The sequence below is a fragment of the Herpailurus yagouaroundi genome, unplaced genomic scaffold, assembly GCF_014898765.1.
Source record: "Herpailurus yagouaroundi ecotype Mexico unplaced genomic scaffold, PumYag 166, whole genome shotgun sequence".
In the NCBI taxonomy this organism is placed as follows: domain Eukaryota; kingdom Metazoa; phylum Chordata; class Mammalia; order Carnivora; family Felidae; genus Herpailurus; species Herpailurus yagouaroundi.
This window is the reverse complement of record NW_024412407.1, coordinates 35,819,538-35,839,282: the sequence shown is the minus strand read 5'-3', so window position 1 is coordinate 35,839,282 and position 19,745 is coordinate 35,819,538. Positions and strand designations below refer to the sequence as shown.

General features: G+C 42.3%; 1 protein-coding gene and 1 long non-coding RNA gene across 3 annotated transcripts in view; one reads left to right on the top strand and one right to left on the bottom strand.

Moving 5' to 3' along the window:
• Positions 1-7,435: 7,435 nt before the first annotated feature.
• LOC121038923 (uncharacterized) lies at positions 7,436-8,753 on the bottom strand. Its single transcript, XR_005794570.1, has 2 exons — positions 8,513-8,753; positions 7,436-8,310 (listed from the first exon to the last, which is right to left on the bottom strand). It is a non-coding gene; the product is annotated as an uncharacterized LOC121038923 (long non-coding RNA).
• Positions 8,754-8,849: 96 nt separating this feature from the next.
• The window catches only part of BCL2L14 (BCL2 like 14), a 37,561-nt gene continuing 26,665 nt past the window's right edge, over positions 8,850-19,745 (top strand). Inside the window, exons 1-2 of one of the 2 annotated variants that reach the window (XM_040488906.1) lie at positions 8,850-8,964; positions 11,127-11,181. Coding sequence is in view for 1 of the 2 variants with exons in the window: in XM_040488905.1 (XP_040344839.1) it covers positions 12,831-12,862 (32 nt within the window). In the remaining variant the exon portion in view is untranslated. Of the gene's footprint in view, positions 8,965-11,126; positions 11,182-12,653; positions 12,863-19,745 lie in introns of those variants that run through there. The other variant, XM_040488905.1, reaches the window with a different exon arrangement.

Sequence of the window (19,745 nt, the reverse complement as noted above, 5' to 3'; positions counted from 1 at the left end):
CAAATATATAAATCAATTAATCACAAACATAAAGAAACTCATCAATAGTAATATCATAATAGTAGGAGACTTTAACACCCCACTTACAACAATGGACAGATCATCTAATCAAAAAATCAATAAGGAAACAATGGCTTTGAATGACACACTGGACCAGATGGACTTAACAGATATATTCAGAACATTTCATCCCAAAGCAGCAGAATATACATTCTTCCCCAATGCACATGGAACGTTCTCCAGAATAGACCATATACTGGGACACAAATCAGCCCAAAGTAAGTACAAAAAGATCGAGATCATACCGTGTATATTTTCAGACTACAATGCTATGAAACTCAAAATCAACCACAAGAAAAAATACGGAAAGGTAAATACTTGGAGACTGAAGAACATCCTACTAAAGAATGAATGGGCTAACCAAGAAGTTAAAGAGGAGATTAAAAAGTATCTGGAAGTCAATGAAAATGATAACACCACAACCCAAAACCTCTGGGATGCAGCAAAGGCGGTCATAAGAGGAAAGAATATAGCTAGCCAGGCTTTCCTAAAGAAAGAAGATCTCAGATACACAACCTAACCTTACACCAAAGAACAGCAAATAAAATCCAAAACCAGAAGAAGACAGGAAACAATAAAGATTAGAGTAGAAATTAATGCTATTGAAACAAAAAAACAAAACAAAAAAAAAACCCAAAAACAGTAGAACAGATCAATGAAACCAGAAGCTAGTTCTTTGAAAGAATTAACAAAATTGATAACCCACTAGCCAGTTTGATCAAAAAGAAGAAGGAAGGGACCCAAATAAATAAAATCCAGAATGAAAGAGGAGAGATCACAACCAACACACCAGAATTAAAAACAATAATAAGAGAATATTATGAGCAATTATATGCCAATAAAATGGGCAATCTGGAAGAAATGAACAAATTCCTAGAAACATATACACTACCAAAACTGAAACAGGAAGAAATAGAAAATTTGAACAGACCCATAACCAGTAAGGAAATCGAATTAGTAATCAAAAATCTGCCAAAAAAACAAGAGTCCAGGGCCAGATGGCTTTCCAGGGGAATTCTACCAAACATTTAAGGAAGAGTTAACACCTATTCTCTTGAAGGAAAACTTCCAAACTCTAAGAAGCCAGCATTACCTTGATTCCAAAACCAGACAGAGACCCCACTAAAAAGGAGAACTATAGACCACTTTCCCTGGTGAACATGGATGCAAAAATCCTCAACAAGGTATTAGCCAACCAGATCCAACAATACATTAAAAAAATTATTCGCCATGACCAAGTGGGATTTATACCTGGGATGCAGGGCTGGTTCAATATCCCAAAAACAATTAATGTGATTCATCACATCAATAAAAGAAAGGACAAGAACCATATGATCGTCTCAATAGATGCATAGAAAACATTTGACAAAATACAACATCCTTTCTTGATAAAAACCCTCAAGAAAGTAGGGATAAAAGGAGCATACCTCGAGATCATAAAAGCCATATATGAATGACCCAACACTAATATCCTCCTCAATGGGGAAAAACTGAGAGCTTTCCCCCTAAGGTCAGGAACAAGACAGGGATGTCCACTCTTGCCACTGTTATTCAATATAGTATTGGAAGTCTTAGCCTCTGCAATCAGACAACACAAAGAAATAAAAGGCATCCAAATTGGCCAGGAGGAGGTCAAACTTTCACTCTTTGCAGATGACATGATACTCTATATGGAAAACCCAAAAGATTCCACCAAAAACATACTAGAATTGATTCATGAATTCAGCAAAATTGCAGGATATAAAATCAATGCACAGAAATCAGTTGCATTCCTATACACCAACAATGAAGCAACAGAAAGAGAAATCAAGGAATCGATCCCATTTACAGTTGCACCAAAAACTATAAAATACCTAGGAATAAATCTGACCAAAGAGGTGAAAAATCTAATCAATGAAAACTGTAGAAAGCTTATGAGAGAAATTGAAGAAGACACAAAAAAATGGAAAAAGATTCCATGCTCCTGGATAGGAAGAACAAATATTGTTAAAATGTCGATACTACCCAAAGCAATCTACATATTCAATGCAATCCCTATCAAAATAACACCAGCATTCTTCACAGAGCTAGAAGAAATAATCCTAAAATGTGTATGGAACCAGAAAAGACCTCAAATAGCCAAAGCAATCTTGAAAAGAAAACCAATGCAGGAGGCATCACAATCCCAGACTTCAAGGTATACTACAAAGCTGTAATCATCAAGACAGTATGGTACTGGCACAAGAACAGACACTCAGATCAATGGAACAGAATAGAGAACCCAGAAATAGACCCACAAACGTATGGCCAACTAATCTTTGACAAAGCAGGAAAGAATATCCAATGGAATAAATACAGTCTCTTCAGCAAGTGGTGCTGGGAAAACTGGACATCGACATGCCAAAGAATGAACCTGGGCCACTTTCTTACACCAGACACAAAAATAAACTCAAAATGCATGAAAGACCTAAATGTAAGACAGGAAGCCATCAAAATCCTCGAGGAGAAAGCAGGAAAAAACCTCTTTGATCTTGGCCACAGCAACTTCTTATGCAACATGTCTCCAGAGGCAACGGAAACAAAAGCAAAAATGAACTACTGGGACCTCATCAAAATAAAAAGCTTCTGCACAGCAAAGGAAACAATCAGTAAAACTAAAAGGCAACCGACAGAATGGGAGAAGATATTTGCAAATGACATATCAGATAAAGGGTTACTATCCAAAATCTATAAAGAACTTATCAAATCAACACACAAAAAAAAAACAAATAATCCAGTGAAGAAATGGGCAAAAGACACGAATAGACACTTCTCCAAAGAAGCCATCCATATGGCCAACCTACACATGAAAAAATGCTCCACATCACTCATCATCAGAGAAATACAAATCAAAACCACGATGAGATACCACCTTACACCCGTCAGAATGGCTAACATTAACAACTCAGGCAACAACAGATGTTGGCGAGGATGTGGAGAAAGAGGATATCTTTTGCATTGTTGGTGGGAATACAAGCTGGTGCAGCCACTCTGGAAAACAGTGTGGATGGAGGTTCCTCAAAAAACTAAAAATAGAACTACCCTACGACCCAGCAATTGCACTACTAGGCATATATCCAAGGGATACAGGTGTGCTGTTTCAAAGGGACACATGCACCCCAATATTTATAGCAGCACTATCAACATTAACCAAAGTATGGAAAGAACCCAAATGTCCATTGATGGATGAACGGATAAAGATATATGATGGAGTATTACTCAGCAATCAAAAAGAATGAAATCTTGCCATTTGCAACTACATTGATGGAACTGGAAGGTATTATGCTAAGTGAAATTAGTCAGAGAAAGACAAAAATCATATGACTTCACTCATATGAGGACTTTAAGAGACAAAACGGATGAACATAAGGGAAGGGAAACAAAAATAATATAAAAACAGGGAGGGGGCCAAAACAGAAGAGACTCATAAATATGGAGAACAAACTGAGGGTTACGGGAGGGGTTGTGGGAGGGGGGATGGGCTAAATGGGTAAGGGGCACTAAGGAATCTACTCCTGAAATCATTGTTGCACTATATGCTAATTTGGATATAAATTTAAAAAAATAAAAAATTAAATTAAAAATAATGATAAGGACAAAAATCAATGAAATTTAAAACAATAGAGAAAATCAAGAGTTGGTTCTTTGAAAAGAAGAATGAAATTGACTAACTTCTAACAAGACTAACAAAGAAAAAGAGGGAGAAGACACAAATTAACAATATTGGGAATAAAATAGGAGATATCACTATAGCTCCTGTAGACATCAAAAGGATAATAAGATAATTCGACAAACAATTCTATATTCATAAATTTAACAACTTTGATGAAATAGACCAATTCCTAAGCACACACACATACACACACACACACCACCACAACTCACTCAAAATGAAATAAGCCATGTGAATAACCACATAACTATAAGGAAGTTGAATTCATAATTTTAAAACTCAAAAGAAAGAAATCTCATGGGGGGCCTGGGTGGTTCAGTTGGTTAGCCGTCTGACTCTGGGTTTTGGCTCAGGTCGTGATCTCACAGTTCATGGGTTCAAACCCCACATCAGGCTCCGTGCTGATGGTGCAGAGCCTGCATGGGGTTCTATCTCTCTCCCTCTCTCTCTTTCCCCTTAGCATTCTCTCTCTCAAAATAAATAAATAAACTTAAAAGAAAGAAAGAAATCTCCAGGCCCAGATGGTTTCACTAGACAATTCTACTAAATGTTTGAAGAATTAATGCCAATTCTACACAGTCTCTTCAGAATATAGAAGAGGAAGAAATATTTCCCAATTTGCTTGATTTATACCAAAAACAGACAAAGGCAGAAAACCAGAAAACTACAGACCAATATCCCTCTTGATTATAGATATAAAATCCTTAAAAAATATATATTATCTAATGGAATTTAGCAACACATAAAAAGAATTATACACCATGACCAAATGGGGTTTATTCCAGGGATGGAAGGCCATTTCAATATTCAAAAATTAATCAGTATAATATGAACAAGCTATTGAAGAAAAATTACATGATCGTATAAATTGATGCAGAAAAGACATTGGACAAATTTCAACATCTATGCATGGTAAAAATTTTCAGAAAAATATGAATAGAAGGGAAATTCCTCAATTTGGTAAGAACATCTACCAAAAGCTTACAGCAACATTATACTTAATGGTGAAAGGCTGAATGCTTCCCCCACCCCCAGATCAGCAATAATACAAAGATATCCACTCTCACCACTCTTTTTTTTAATTAAATTTTTTTTTTCAACATTTATTTATTTTTTGGGACAGAGAGAGACAGAGCATGAACAGGGGAGGGGTAGAGAGAGAGGGAGACACAGAATCAGAAACAGGCTCCAGGCTCTGAGCCATCAGCCCAGAGCCCGACGCGGGGCTCGAACTCACGGACCGCGAGATCGTGACCTGGCTGAAGTCGGACGCTTAACCGACTGCGCCACCCAGGCGCCCCTCACCACTCTTATTCAACATGGTGCTGGAAGTGTTAGCCTGTGCAACAGGAAAAAAGAAAACAAAGCAAAAAGAAAAAAAAATCAAAAACTCCTAGTACTAAGTTCAGCTAAGATGCAAGATATAAGACAAGCATACAAAAACCAATTTTATGTCTGTATACTAGCAGTGGACATGTGGACACCAAAACTAAAAATACAATTTTTATATTTTATAACCATTTTATATTTATAACCATTTTATATTTATAACCATTTGCCAATCACCCCAAAAATAATGAAACACTTAGATGTAAATCTACCAAAACATACCCAGGACTTTTATGCTGAAATGCTGATGAAAGAAATTTTTTAAATCTGAATGGAGAGACATAGTGTGTTCATGGACTAGAAGATTCAATATATATATATTTTTAATGTTTATTTATTTTTGAGACGGAGAGAGACAGAGCATGAACAGGGGAGGGGCAGAGAGAGAGGGAGACACAGAATCGGAAGCAGGCTCCAGGCTCCCAGCCATCAGCCCAGAGCCCGACGCAGGGCTCGAACTCACAGACTGTGAGATCATGACCTGAGCCGAAGTCGGACGCTTAACCGACTGAGCCACCCAGGAGCCCCTAGAAGATTCAATATAGATGAAATATAGATATGTAGATAAAGATAAATGAACATAAGTAGATAGTGATAAGATATAGCTAATATAGATCAAGATAGATAAACATAAACGGAATATAGAATATGGATAAGAATACATGTCAATTTTCCCTAAATCGATTTCCAGATACAATGCATGTCCTATCAAAATCGCGGCAAGATTTTTTTATAGATATAGGCAGTTATTCTACAACTTAAATGGACAGGCAAGGAACTAGAATAGCTAAAAAGAAGAAAAAGAGGTGCCTAGGTGGCTCAGTTGGTTGAGCATCCAACTCTTGATCTCGGCTTGGGTCATGATGCCAGTGTTATGGGATCAAGCCGTGCATCGGGCTCCATGCTGAGTATAGAGCCTACTTAAGATTCTCTCTCTCTGCCCCTCTCCTCCACTTGTACTCTCTCTTTCTAAAAGAAAAAAAAAAAAAGAAGAAAAAAGTGGAAGGAATTAATCCATAGTAATCAAGATTGTATGGTATTGGTGGAGTGATAGACCCATAGATCAATAGAACACACTGGAGAAACCAGAAATAGATACACACAAATATGCCAAACTGATTTTTGACAATGTGCAAAAGCAACTCAGTGGAGAAAAGATAGCCTTTTCAGCAAATGGTGCTGGAGTAATTGTACAGCCATGATCAGAAAATGAACCTCAACCTAAATCTCACCCCTTATACAAAAATGAACTCAAAATGGATCGCAGACTTAAATGTAAAATGTAAAACTGTAAAACATTTAGAAAAAGTAGGAGAAAATGTTCGGGATCTAGAACTAGGCAGAGATCTTAGCCTTGGCACCCAAAACATGATCCAAAAAAGGTAAAACTAATAAATTGGACTTCATCGAAATTTAAAACATTTGCTCTGTGGAAGACCTTGTGAAGATAACAAGACAAGGTACAGAGTAGGAGAGAAATATGTGAAAACCAGATGAGTATCTAGAATATATCAAGAACTCTCAAAATTCAACACTAAAAAAAGCAAACAATCCAGTTAGAACACAGACAAAACACACAAAGAGACATTTCACCAGAGCAGATATACGGGTGACAAATAAGCACATGAAAAGATGTTCTTCATTATTAGCCACTTATTTTTCAGAAGTCTGCAAGGTTCAGCTAGTATAGACCAGGTGGCTCTGTTGATCTTGGCTGGCCTCCCTATGTGTGGGGTTTAGCTGATCAAGGCTGGGTCCCTCTGTGTCAGCTGGGACTCCATTCCATGTATCTCTCAGCCTCATCCGTGAAATACACACTGAAACCACTATAAGAAGTCATGACCTACCTACCAGAATTGGCAAGCATAAAAAGTAGCGACAATAAACACCAAATCCTGACAAAGATGCAGAGAAAATGGGTCACCAATACATTGCTGGTGGTAATGTAAAAGGGTAGGATTTGGCAGGGTCTTTTTTTTTTTTTTAACTAATCATGCAACTGCCATTATGACCCAGAAATTGAGCACCTGAGCATTTATCTCAGAGACATGAAGACTTACATTTACACAAAAATAGTACACCGATGTTTGTAGCAGCTTTATTCATGACAGCTCCAAACTAGAAACAACCCAGATGTCCTTCAATGGATGAAGGGTTAAACAAATGTAGTACATCCATACCTTGGAACACTTTACTCAGCAGTAAAAGGTAATAAACTATTGACAGATGTGATAACATAGGTATATATCTCCAGTGAATTATGCAGTGGAAAAAAAAAAAGCCAATTCCAAATGGTTACATCCTATATGATTTCATTCATATAACATCCTTGAAATGACAAAATAATAGAAACAGAGGATAGATTGGGGGTTTCCAGGGGTTACGGAGAGGGTGGGAGCAAGAGGGAAGGGAATGTAGTCATAAATAGCAACATGAGGGATCCTTATGCTGATGCAAGTATTTTGTATCTTGACTCTACCAATGTCACTATCCTGGTTATGACACTGTACTATAATTTTGCATGATGTTACCATTGAGGAAAACTGGATAAAGGGTGCATGGGATCTTTTTTTTTTATGGGATCTTTATTTCTTACAAGTGCATGTAAATCTACATGGATTTCAAAATTAAAAGTTTGATTTGTTTAATTTAAAAAAACCACTTATTTTTCAGAAGTCTGCAAGGTTCAGCTGATATAGACCAGGTGGCTCTGTTGATCTTAGCTGGCCTCGCTCATGTGTGGGGTTTAGCTGATCAAGGCAGGATCCCTCTGGGTCAGCTGGGACTCCATTCCATGTATCTCTCAGCCTCATCAGGCGGGCCTGGACATGTCGTCATGGCTACTATGCAGTGTGTACGAGAAAGCAAGCTCTAATGGACAAAAGTGCCCCAAGCCTGGGCTTCAGTCCTGACTTTCATATTGTAAGGGTTGAAGCAAGGTACACAACTTAGCCCAGAATCGAAGGACAAGGCAGAGCATCCTAGTCTTGAAGGGAGGGCACAAAGTCATAGGCACACGGGCACAGGGGGCAATGAACAGCTGGGGCCTTGAAGGGCTCCCCCACATCATGCTGGATCTCCTCCAGGACTGAAACTACCTATTGCCACTCTTCCTTCTCATAGGCAGACCGTGGCTATTCTCTGTTGTTTCAAGCACCTTCCAACAGGGTCTGCCAAAGACACGTCACAGGGGAAGAGAATATATATTGTCTATAACCATCCTACACGGAGCCAATCTGCCTGTCATGTCCACAGCCACTTGCCTCCACCTTCCCCAGCCCTGACCCAACCTTTATTCCCTCTGTCGCCCCACCTGATTCTCTTCTCACCCCTTCCGTCCTCTGGAATCCCTGTGCCTTTCCTAGCACTCACCAGATTTTATTTTACCAGAATCCCTGTCCAAAGTCACTGAGATCAGTTCTTTTGGCCTCCATTCCCTCATCTTCAAAAGGTGGATTAATAGCAGTACCGACACCACTCTCCATCAGTGTTGACATGAGGATGAAACCATATAACTCACATAATGAGTTTACCCCACCTGGTGCAGAGTAACCCCTCCCTAAATTGTAGTGGCTTTGTTTTCTTTTACTAAGGGTGCAAACTGTAGGCAGTTAAAGGAATCCCAGCATTCTTAGTTAGAACTCTGAAAATATTTCCCCATAGAAACACTGTTCTATTCCATGACTGTATTCTGTTCACCTATTATTACTCCTAATCATTCTGTGGTCCTGGCGGTCCAGCCTAATCCTGAAGGTTAGATGGGTTCTCCTGGACTGGCCTGGCAAAACTAACCACCATGAAGAACATTGCGGCAAGGAAAAAATGTGAGTTCTAAACAAGTTCTTTACACATGAAATTTTGAGAGGCACCTGGGTTGAGCATCTGACTCTTGATTTTGGCTCAGGTCATAATCCCAGGGTCATCAGATGAAGCCCCACATCCGGCTTCACACTGAGCAGGGAGCCTGTTTGGGATTCTCTCTCTCTCTCTCTCTCTCTCTCTCTCTCCCTCTGCCCCTCCCCGTGTTTACATGCTCTCTAAATAAATAAATAAATAAATAAATAAATAATAAATAAAAATATTAAAATAAAAAAACAAATGAAATTTTGAAATAGAACCCACTCTTTTTTTTTCTTTTTTTTTTTTTTAATTTTTTTTTTCAACGTTTATTTATTTTTGGGACAGAGAGAGACAGAGCATGAATGGGGGAGGGGCAGAGAGAGAGGGAGACACAGAATCGGAAACAGGCTCCAGGCTCTGAGCCATCAGCCCAGAGCCTGACTCGGGGCTCGAACTCACGGACCGCGAGATCGTGACCTGGCTGAAGTCGGACGCTTAACCGACCGCGCCACCCAGGCGCCCCTAGAACCCACTCTTAAGTTTGATATTACCTAGAAATGAACGTTATGAAGGTAGATACTTTGGAGATTGCAAACGTATCAGGCTGATGAATGGTGGATATTCTACTGACCTTAACCCTCTGAGCGAGAACCTTACGAACAAGGCCAGATGCCAGAGGAACTCAGGGCCGTGGGTAGGAAGCCAAACTGTGTTGTAAAGAAAACTAGGTAGACCTTGGGGGAGAGGGGTCAATGGGAGATCACAATCAATACCTGGGTATGCAGCGGTTGGGGAGAAGTCTTAGACGGGAGCCCCCAAAATGGGGAAAACGGGATCCTGAGAGCAATACCAGAGGGGTACCTACTTGATGGTGACAAGCCCATGAAAATGGAAAGGTTGTGGCTGGAAGCTTACAAAAGTCTACCTGGGACCCAGCCAGAAAAGTAATAGCTAGACCCATACTTTGAAAATGGAATGGAATGGCCAGAAGAAATAGAAAAACTATAGCTCCAAGGCCAAGAGCCTAGGAAAGATGGATTCAGGGCCTTTATGTGGAAATGCTCGAAAAGGTTTGAATATAACACTACACCCCGAGGCTAAGCTGAGAGGTTTCAGCACACAACCGTGAGACACTCAGGACTTTTCACTGTAGTAAAATTCAGCATGAAGCTGACCTTGCAGGTGCACAGGACAGAAATGAGCAGAACGGGGAAAGGTGAGGGAGGGGATATGGCAAGCAACACAGGGAGTGGGGAAAGGGGCTGGCTTTTTGTGGAGGTACCGTCCCTTCTGCACACTGGACTGGTGAGAGCCAAGCTGAGACCCAGCTGTACCGGGGCCCAGGTCTGCCGGACTCGGTCTCAAACCTGTTAGTGCACCCCTCATAATACTGTGTCTGTGACTACACGTGAACCCTAACATGGCACCAAGATCTTTATGATGTTGAAACACAGCCAACGGGGAATCTCAGGGATGTATCCTATATTCCTGTCTTCCTCATCCCCGACGTTGGTCATGACGCTTCTGCTTGAACAATTTCACTGATGGAATCTCACTTCTCAGGAGACACCCATCTCCTTATTCAAGGATTGTCATGGGGCACATGGGTGGCTCAGTCGGTTAAGTGTCCAGCTCTTGGTTTCAGCTCAGCTCATGATCTCCTGTTTCATGAGATCGAGCCCCCTGCCGGGCTCTCTTGGGATTCCTGCTTGGGATTCTCTCTCTCCCTCTCTCTCTGCCCCTCCCCAGTGCATTCTCTCTCTCTCTCTCTCTCTCTCTCTCTCTCTCTCTCTCTCTCTCTCAAAATGAATAAACTTAAATAAATAAATAAATAAATAAATAAATAAATAAATAAATAAATAAATGCCTGTCCTGTGAAGGATTCTCTCCAACCAAACAGATCAGATCTGCCCCCTGGTGACTTCTACTGCTTGCTCTAGTTCTGTTCTCTGGAACAGGGTAGCTAAATCTAATCCTTCCTCCCCATGAGGCCCAGTTCCATTCTGCTAAATGTTCTCTCTTCTAGGATAAATGGTCCACATTACACAACCTTAATAATCAAGTCAATGAGCGTTTCATGATGGCCTTGATGTAAGCAGAGCACAGTGCACATGCGAAGTGAGTAAATTGTGTCTTTGTTCTTCAGGCAAACCGGGCGAAGACAGAAGCATGGATGGTGAACTCTAATACCAAGAAGTCTGGTAAGTATGATAAAAAATGTTCAGAGCTTGCCATGGTGTAGCTATGGGGAAAGTGTAGACCAGTTCACCTTGGGGGATCTGAAAAAAGACTTCTAAGAAGAGGTGGGAGTTGAGCTGGGGCTTGCCAGACTTTGACAAGCAGATGGAGGGAAGGAGGCAGGTGGGGAGTGAAACAAGCAGAGGACATGGGCTTGAGGACCTCGGCTCTCAACTTCCTACTTGACCTTGAGCATATTTTAAATGAGGGCCCTAAACTAAATGATCTCTAATGTCTGGTGCTAGAGACCTGATAGGGTGTGAGTTTGAGCATTCCAATTTAGGCAAGAGTCCAAACCTGTGAAGCCCTGCCTATATCAAGGGAGTGGCATATGTGTTTGGGACAGGAGGTGAGGGGATAAGAGGAGGATAATCCATTCACTATTCTGCCTGTCACACTGATTCTGCACCCCTCACCATTCTGACCGTGTCATGTTGGGACACTGACAATGTCCTTCTTAGACTGGCAGTTACTATGAGCCAGACACCTTTGGAAGCATGACATATTTACTTTTACATCCCATGGACTCCTCACAGCAGCCCTATGAGATAAGTACAAGTTTTATTATTCCCATTTTACAGATGAGAAAACGGAGGCACAGAGAGATCAAATATCTTGCCCGAGTTCATTGAGCAAGGATTTGAACTCAGGTAGTCTAGCTTCCTACCTTACTTCTTCAGTAAAAAACAGACGAGCAGGGCACCCGGGTGGCTCAGCCGGATGAGCATCCAACTCTTGATTTGGGCCCAGGTAAAGATCTCCCAGTTCGTGGGATCGAGCCCCGCACTGGGCTCTGCTCTGGCAGCGTGGAGCCTGCTTAGGATTCTCCCTCTCCCTCCCTCTCTCTCTCTCTCTCTCTCTCTCTCTCTCTCTCTCTCTGCTCTGCCCCCATTCGTGCTCTCTCTCTCAATAAATAAATAAACATTTGTTAAAAACACAAGGGCAGAACTGAGCACAGCTCTGTGGGCATGCTGTCCCTTACTAGGGTGAGAATACTGTTCAACTGTAGCTTCTTTTGCCCTCCCATTCACCCAGCCGAAGACATCCGCTTTCTTGGATGCCATGCCACATCAATTCATTCTGAGCTAGCAGTCACCTAAAGCCCCTAAAAGGCTTTTGACAGGAGCTGCTCTTAAACCAGGTCATTCCCATTCTGTTCGCATGCAGTGGATTAGTGAATCCCAGATGCCGGATTGTTCATAAGCCTTTTCGATTCTCGGTAGTAGCTCCTGGTTTCACCCTACAGTAATTCTGAAACATGATATGTTATCCAACGTTCCTGTTCTCAGCTTAGTAATAATATAACATGAACAGCTAATGGTTAGTGGAGGATTCATTAACTAAATGTGTTTCATGTAGTATCTTCTATAGTAGTTTTGTCTTTACACGAAGTCTTTTGTGATTGTTGTTGTTGTTACTATCGTTCTCATTTAAGGGAAAAGAAAATCAAAGCTAGTGAAGTTAAGAGACTTGCTCAATATCCAATCGGGAAGTGACAGACCCAAGGTTCATATCCAAGATTGTTCGATTCTGGGGCCAGAACTCATTCATATGCTTTCCCACCTCTTTGCATCATCTAGAAACTTGCCATTATCTAAGTCAATCACAAAAAATGTCAAACAGAATCAAGGACAGAACTCAGAGGTAAATTATATCCCTCTAGGCATACATGAACGAATTATTCATGTAGTCATACATAGATTGAGGCATTTTTTTACATAATGTTGAAAGGCCAGAGAAGTTTAGCGATCTGCCCAAGCTCAGACACTTAGGGAAGAAAGGAGATGAAAAAGAAAACGATCTGGGGGCACATGGGTGGCTCAGTAGGTTGAGTGTCTGACTCTTGATTTTGGCTGAGATCATGTTCTCGTGGTTCCTGGGTTAGAGTCCTACGTGGGGCTCTGTGCTGACAGTGTGGAGCATGCTTGGGATTCTCTCTGTCTCTGTCTCCCTCTCTCTGCCCCTCCTCCACTCACACTGTATCTCTCTCAAAAAATAAATAAGCTTTTTTTAAAAAAAGGAAAACAACCCAGAGAGGTCAGGCCCTTCATTCCATCAGCACACGCTCTAAGTATAAATGAGTATAAACATATCCAGAAAGTTTTGCAATTACGTCATCGAGACTGCAATTCTCCAACTTGTTCACATGCGTCTCACGAGCATCTTTGTCAAAAACCGTGCTGGAGCAAACGTGCACTTCATCAAAGACACCCCCCTGCCCCGTGGGAGATGGGATGAGTCTGCCCTGATGGCCTCTCAGCGAACACGCGGAAGCCCCCATTCTAACAGCTCACAAATCACCCTTTTACTAACGCGGTGTAGGATTTGGCAGGAAATTACCACAGGTGAAGCTTTGGGAGGCATGCCAGCTCCCTGAAAACTACACAAATCATCTCCAGGCATCAGGCTCCACTCAACACTGGCCCTGCGTCTCCCTGCCCTGTTGAACACACCTCTGTCATCTCCTCTTGACTGAAAACTTCAACTTGCCTCAGACCCTTCCAACTGAGACTGTTTTCCTTGGTAAGAGAAGAGAGAAGTCCAATTGAACCGGAGTGGTTCAGTCTTCTTTCTCCCTTCTGTTGTTGGAAATGAATCTTAAAAAAAAAAAAAAAAAATCCTTTCTTCTGTCATTAATATTTTCAAGAACCTCAGCAGAGACTGACCCTCACTCCAGGCCAGTTCCCCTCTTTTGTATTTGCCCTCTGTCCTAGCCACTGACAAAGACTCTCTTCTCGCCTGAACTTCATTCAGCCAGGCTCCTCTGAGCCCGTTGAGGGCCCCATCCTCGGGTATGCTCTCCCAGAGTCCAGTTGTAGCAAGAATCCTTTCAGGTCAGTTTAGCCAGAATCTCCCACCCTTGATAGAAGATCCCCCTTGATATCTGACCAGATTCTTCCTTCCCTGCCATCCCCCAGGGGACGTCTGGCCGCCCTGACCTGCCTCCAGCAGGAACCCTATCAGGTCGGGTTAGCCAGGTTCCCCCTTATTCGTGATTCTTCTTCTTGGCAATTTTCTATCCACTGACCCCTTCCACTAGGAAGTCCCACTTTGCCTGTTGTTAAATTAAGAGCTAAGCCCAATGTCCCTGCCCTACTGCAGAACCTCAGTACCTAGTCCTGAATTTCGTCTACCTTATCATTTTAACAAGTGACAGAATAACTTTTTAACACCTCTTTTGGACACCTTTTATATGTGTTCATCTTTTTTTTTTTTTTTTTTACTTTTTTTTAATTTTTGATAGGCAGAGAGAGACAGAGCACAAGTAGGGGAGGGGCAGAGAGAGAGGGAGACACAGAATCCAGAGCAGGCTCCAGGCTCTGAGCCGTCAGCCCAGAGCCCGACGCGGGGCTCGAAGTCACGAACCGCAAGATCATGACCTGAGCCGAAGTCGGACGCCCAACTGACTGAGCCACCCAGGCGCCCCATTAATGTTAATTTGTCTCTAGAAAGAGAGAGAGAGAGCAAGGAGGGCAAGAGAGAGCGGGAGACAGAGAATCCCAAGCAGGCTCTGCACTGTCAGCATAGAGCCCAATGTAGGGCTCAAACTTGATCTGTGAGATCATGACCTGAGCTGAAATCAAGAGTCGGTTGGTCGCTTAACTGACTGAGCCTCCCAGAGGCCCCTCTGTGTGTTCTTTTAAAGTGAGAGCTCATGTAAGGACTTCCTTTTGACCTCAAAATCAAATGTCTTCCCTTTGCTTCCTTCTCCAGATCATTCCCTTCTACTTACCCAATAAGAGGCAGAATCAGGATTCAGCTCCAAACTCTTTGCCTACACAGCCTGAGCCCTTATGGTACTATATTATTTGTAAATGAGCTATTAACTAAGCCATTAAAAACAACCAATACCAGAAACTTGAGACCTCTATCCCAATGCCTCTCAATCAATTAGACAATTAAAGAGGAATCTGAAAGGAACATGAAGTGCAGAGAATTAAGTGATTTTAACCAACGTTAGGAGATAATTTTTTCAAAGGTAAAATAAACAAAGCTGGGCCCTAGGTAAAGTGGTAAGGAGGTTTTAAATAGTAATGTACTATTGCAATAGGGAGAAGAGTCCACCGTGAACTGAACTAAGCTTGGATTTGCACAGGGTGAATGTGTATTTTAAAGGGAGGATGGAGTAGAGACCCAGAGAGCAGAACAGAGTGAAAAATTACAAGAAAGGAGGTCTAGTCCATGTGGAACCATCTGGGTCTGTTAGGCTCCTGCCCTCCCACAGACACTGGCAGACAGGGGCCCGGGGCTCAGGTGCTGTCTCGAACAAACTAAGTTCTTTTGTGATCCTTGAGTTTTCTCGGGCAGGCACTTTAAGGGGGCCTAGCTAAGGTCATTGTAGGGATGTGGCCATATGCTGTTGGCAATTATGTTAGTGTTTCACTCAAGTCTTTATAGGCCAAGGTTGAGGCCTAGTCAAAAAAAGGGCTCAGAGGAGCCTGGCTAGAATGTGGTCATAGAGAATCTTTCTTCAACTTCCACATAATACAAAAGAATATGTGTCAAATATTTTATTTACCTCATTAATGGATGGTGGGACTGGTATAATACTACAACCAGTTCAAAGGAGAACTTAAACTGCCACGCATTTATAGTCAGTTAAGAAATGCCGGAACAGGGGCTCCTAGGTGGCTCAGTCAGTTAAGCGTCTGACTTTGGCTCATGTCCTGATCTCATGGTTCATGGGTCCAAGCCCCGCATCGGGCTCTGTGCTGACAGCTCAAAGCCTGGAACCTGCTTTGGATTCTGTGTCTCCCTCTCTCTGCCCCTCCCCACTCATGTTCTCTCCCTCTCTCTCTCAAAAATCAACATAAAAAAAAAATTTTTTTTTAATGCTGGAATAAATTGACAAATAGAGGCAAACTGGAAAAACAGGTCAATATCCACAGGACAATTAACAACCCCATTCCACAGGAGCCCATCTGCATTTTAATGGAAGGAACACTTTGTATTACTATCAGTCTCCTGTAAGTCAGCTTTTGTCTCTACAGAGTTGTAAAATAACCCCATCAGAAGCAAGCAAAGACGCACACATCTGTAAAATCAAATAATGTCCAAAGGTTCCAGCATTCCATTGAAAGCATATCCAAGAATACCTTTTCATCCACTTCAAAACCTCCGTGTTTTCATCTACACCAATCTTCTTGTTCTGTATACCAAGCTCAACAGCAGTAAAAGTGAGTCCAGAAAATCAAAAAGATGATTGAAAAGCATCGATGATCAGGGATAGATCCACACAATAAGTATTAAGAAGACAGTCAATTTCGGTGGTTCGTTTCCTGAACTCTGAAGCCTGGTGGTCTAGGCTCCCTCAAATCCCGACATTGCCACACTGGTTGGGTTACACGAGGCACTTTTTCTCAGTTTCCCTGTGCCCTCAAAATCCTCATCTGTAACATGGTTATAACAACAAGTACCTATTCCATAGCTGAGGGAATCATTGATAAAGTCTGGGTAAATTACAGATGTCATCCTTACGCCTGTGGGAGCCTGTGGCCATGAAAACCTGCCTCTCTTTAGCCTACAAGGCAATGTTTGGCTAGGCCAGAATTCTATCTTCATGATCACAAATTCTACACTAGGGTCAACATTAATTCTTTCTCCCAGGGTTCCCATTGCTTCTAGGAGACTAACCAGTTCCTGTCTGCCAAGTGCAAGAGTCAAGCGTAAGCAAAATTTATCACCATTGCCTCCTTTGACTTGAGCGATGACATTAGCATCAAGTATGAGGTTCTCCTTGGTTTTTTTTTTTTTTTTTAACGTTTTTTATTTATTTTTGAGACAGAGAGAGACAGAGCATGAACGGGGGAGGGGCAGAGAGAGAGGGAGACACAGAATCTGAAGCAGGCTCCAGGCTCTGAGCCATCAGCCCAGAGCCCGATGCGGGGCTTGAACTCATGGACCGTGAGATCGTGACCTGAGCTGAAGTCGGATGCTTAACCGACTGAGCCACCCAGGCGCCCCGAAGTTCTCCTTGTTTATCAGGAGTGTTTAGCAAAAGCCACGGTACTGTAAACGTGCTGTCACAACTATACTCTGCTTCTGTGCCATGTGATCTCTGTTCCAAAAGCACCATCCATCTTCCCTCTAGTCATAGCAAGACCCCCAAAACACCACCTCAATTCTTTTGGTTTGTCTTCACTCAGACATTTTAACCCCAACTTACAGGATCTCCTTGCAGGTGTACAGGAAGGAAAAAAAACCCTTTCTTTGGCCTCTTGGGTACTTCCACTGGGACCCTGTAAATTAGACAAAGGCAGATTAACAACAGAAAAGCAAAGCCAAGTTTATTCACACATATAGCTTACATACACATGGGAGAAATTCAGTGATGAGTAACTCAAAAGGGTGGCTAGAACTTGGGGCTTACATAGCATCTGAACAGAACAACAATACATCTACACAACTATAGCAAACAAAGAAGCAGTTGTTAACAGACGTGCAAGTACTTGCTGTGTCTATGCCCTGGGGCTCAGAGCAGAGGGAACAGGCACAAATTCTCATCTCTGAGTCTCGCCCAGGAAAGTGAGTGCACACTTTACTATCTGCTGCCTGAGGGTCTTGCTTCTAATTAGCACACATCTAAGTGCGAACTGCAATCCTTCCTGGAGCCTGAAAGAGCCGGTGGGCACTTCCCCAGCCTTCTCTCTCCTACCGGCTCCAATAATAAAACCAAGTTGTTGGCGTCTCCTTGGAAGGGTCTTGTCAACACATCTAGGGCCCCAACTTTTAAGGCTGCTGCCTGAGGGCTGGGCTGCCAAGTCACCCCCCTCTGATAGCTAACACGGCTTGCCTCTGCCTTCTCCTTTAGCCCACTCCAAATCACCAGTATCTCTCTGGAAGGAACTTGCACACATGGCTGGCACCCTAGCTTTTGCAGATGCCACCCAAGGACAGGCCTCCAGATCACTTGGTTCTGAAAGCCAACAGGCCTTGCACTCACAAATCCCATAGAACTATAGCCAACAACCCACCTTCGCAGACATATACTTAGGTCCAGTGTAGAGGGAGGCAGGCAAAAAAGCCCATCTCCCAGTTTCTACTGGAAGGGCCCTAATTATATACTTTCCCAGCTGCTGCCAGAGGGTTTGGCGTCCAATCTAGATGCAAACTATGATTCTCCCCTTTGAGACACTGACAGGTTTTGGCACACCTTCAAGTTCTGGGAGCCACTAAGAACAGAGCATGGGTAATCACAAAGGTTTGGGGGACAACCAATAGCCATTCTTTTTTAAATTTTTTTTTAATGTTTATTCATTTTTGAAAGAGAGAGAGAGAGAGAGAGAGAGAGTACAGCAGGGGTGGGGCGGAGAGAGAGGGGGAACACAGAATCAGAAGCAGGCTCCAGGCTCATGAGCTGTCAGCACAGAGCTCGACGCGGGGCTTGAACTCACTAACCGCAAGATCATGACCTGAGCCAAAGTCGGACGCTCAACTGACTGAGCCACCCAGGCGCCCCAACCCATAGCCATTCTTAGAGAGATTGAGTCAGTACTCAAAAACCTCCCAGCCAAGATAATGAAGATGGCTTCACTGGTAAATTGTACTAAACATTTAAAGAAGAATTGATACCAATCCTTCTCAGTCTCCCAAAAAAGGGAAGACAAGGAGACACTTCCAAACTCATTTTATAATACCAACATTACCCTAATACCAAAAGCAGACAAGGACACTACAAGAAAAGAAGACTAAAGGCCAATATTCCTGATGAACGTAGATGCAAAAACCCTCAAAAAAATATTAGCAAAACAAATCCACAAATGCATTTAAAGAATCAATACACTATGACCAAGTAGGATTTCTTCCAGGGATGCCAAAAGGGTTCAACATCCACAAATCAATGTGACGCACCAGGCGAAATGAAAGACAAAAAGTGTACAATCATCGCAGTAGATGAAGCGAAAACATCGGACAAGATTCGATTTCTCTCACGATGAAAACTCTCAACTTGACTGGGTCCATAAGGAACATGCCTCAACATTATAAAGGACAAATATGACAAACCCACAGCTAACATCATACTCAGTGGTGAAAACTGAAAGCTTTTCCCCGAAGATCAGGAATAAGACAAGGATACCCACCCTAGCCACTCTATTCAACATGATACTCAAAGTCCTAGCCAGAGCAATTAGGCAAGAAGAAGAAAAAATCAAAGGTAGCCAAATAAGAAAAGAGGAAGTAAAAATTGCCCCTGTTTGTAGATGACATAGTATAACCCTAAAGACTACACACACACACACACACACACACACACACACACACACTCACACACACAGCCCGTTAGAGGGGTACCTGGGTGGCTCAGTCAGTTGGATGTCTGACTTTTAATCTCAGCTCAGGTCTTGATCTCATGGTTCATGAGTTCGAGCCCCTTATCAGGCTCTGCTGACAGTGCAAAGCCTGCTTGGCATTCTCTCTACCTCTCTCTCTGCCCCTCCCTTTCTCACATGCTCTCTCTCCCAAAATAAATAAACTTACACAAACAAAAACCTGTTAGACCTAATAAAGGAATTCAATAAAGTTACAG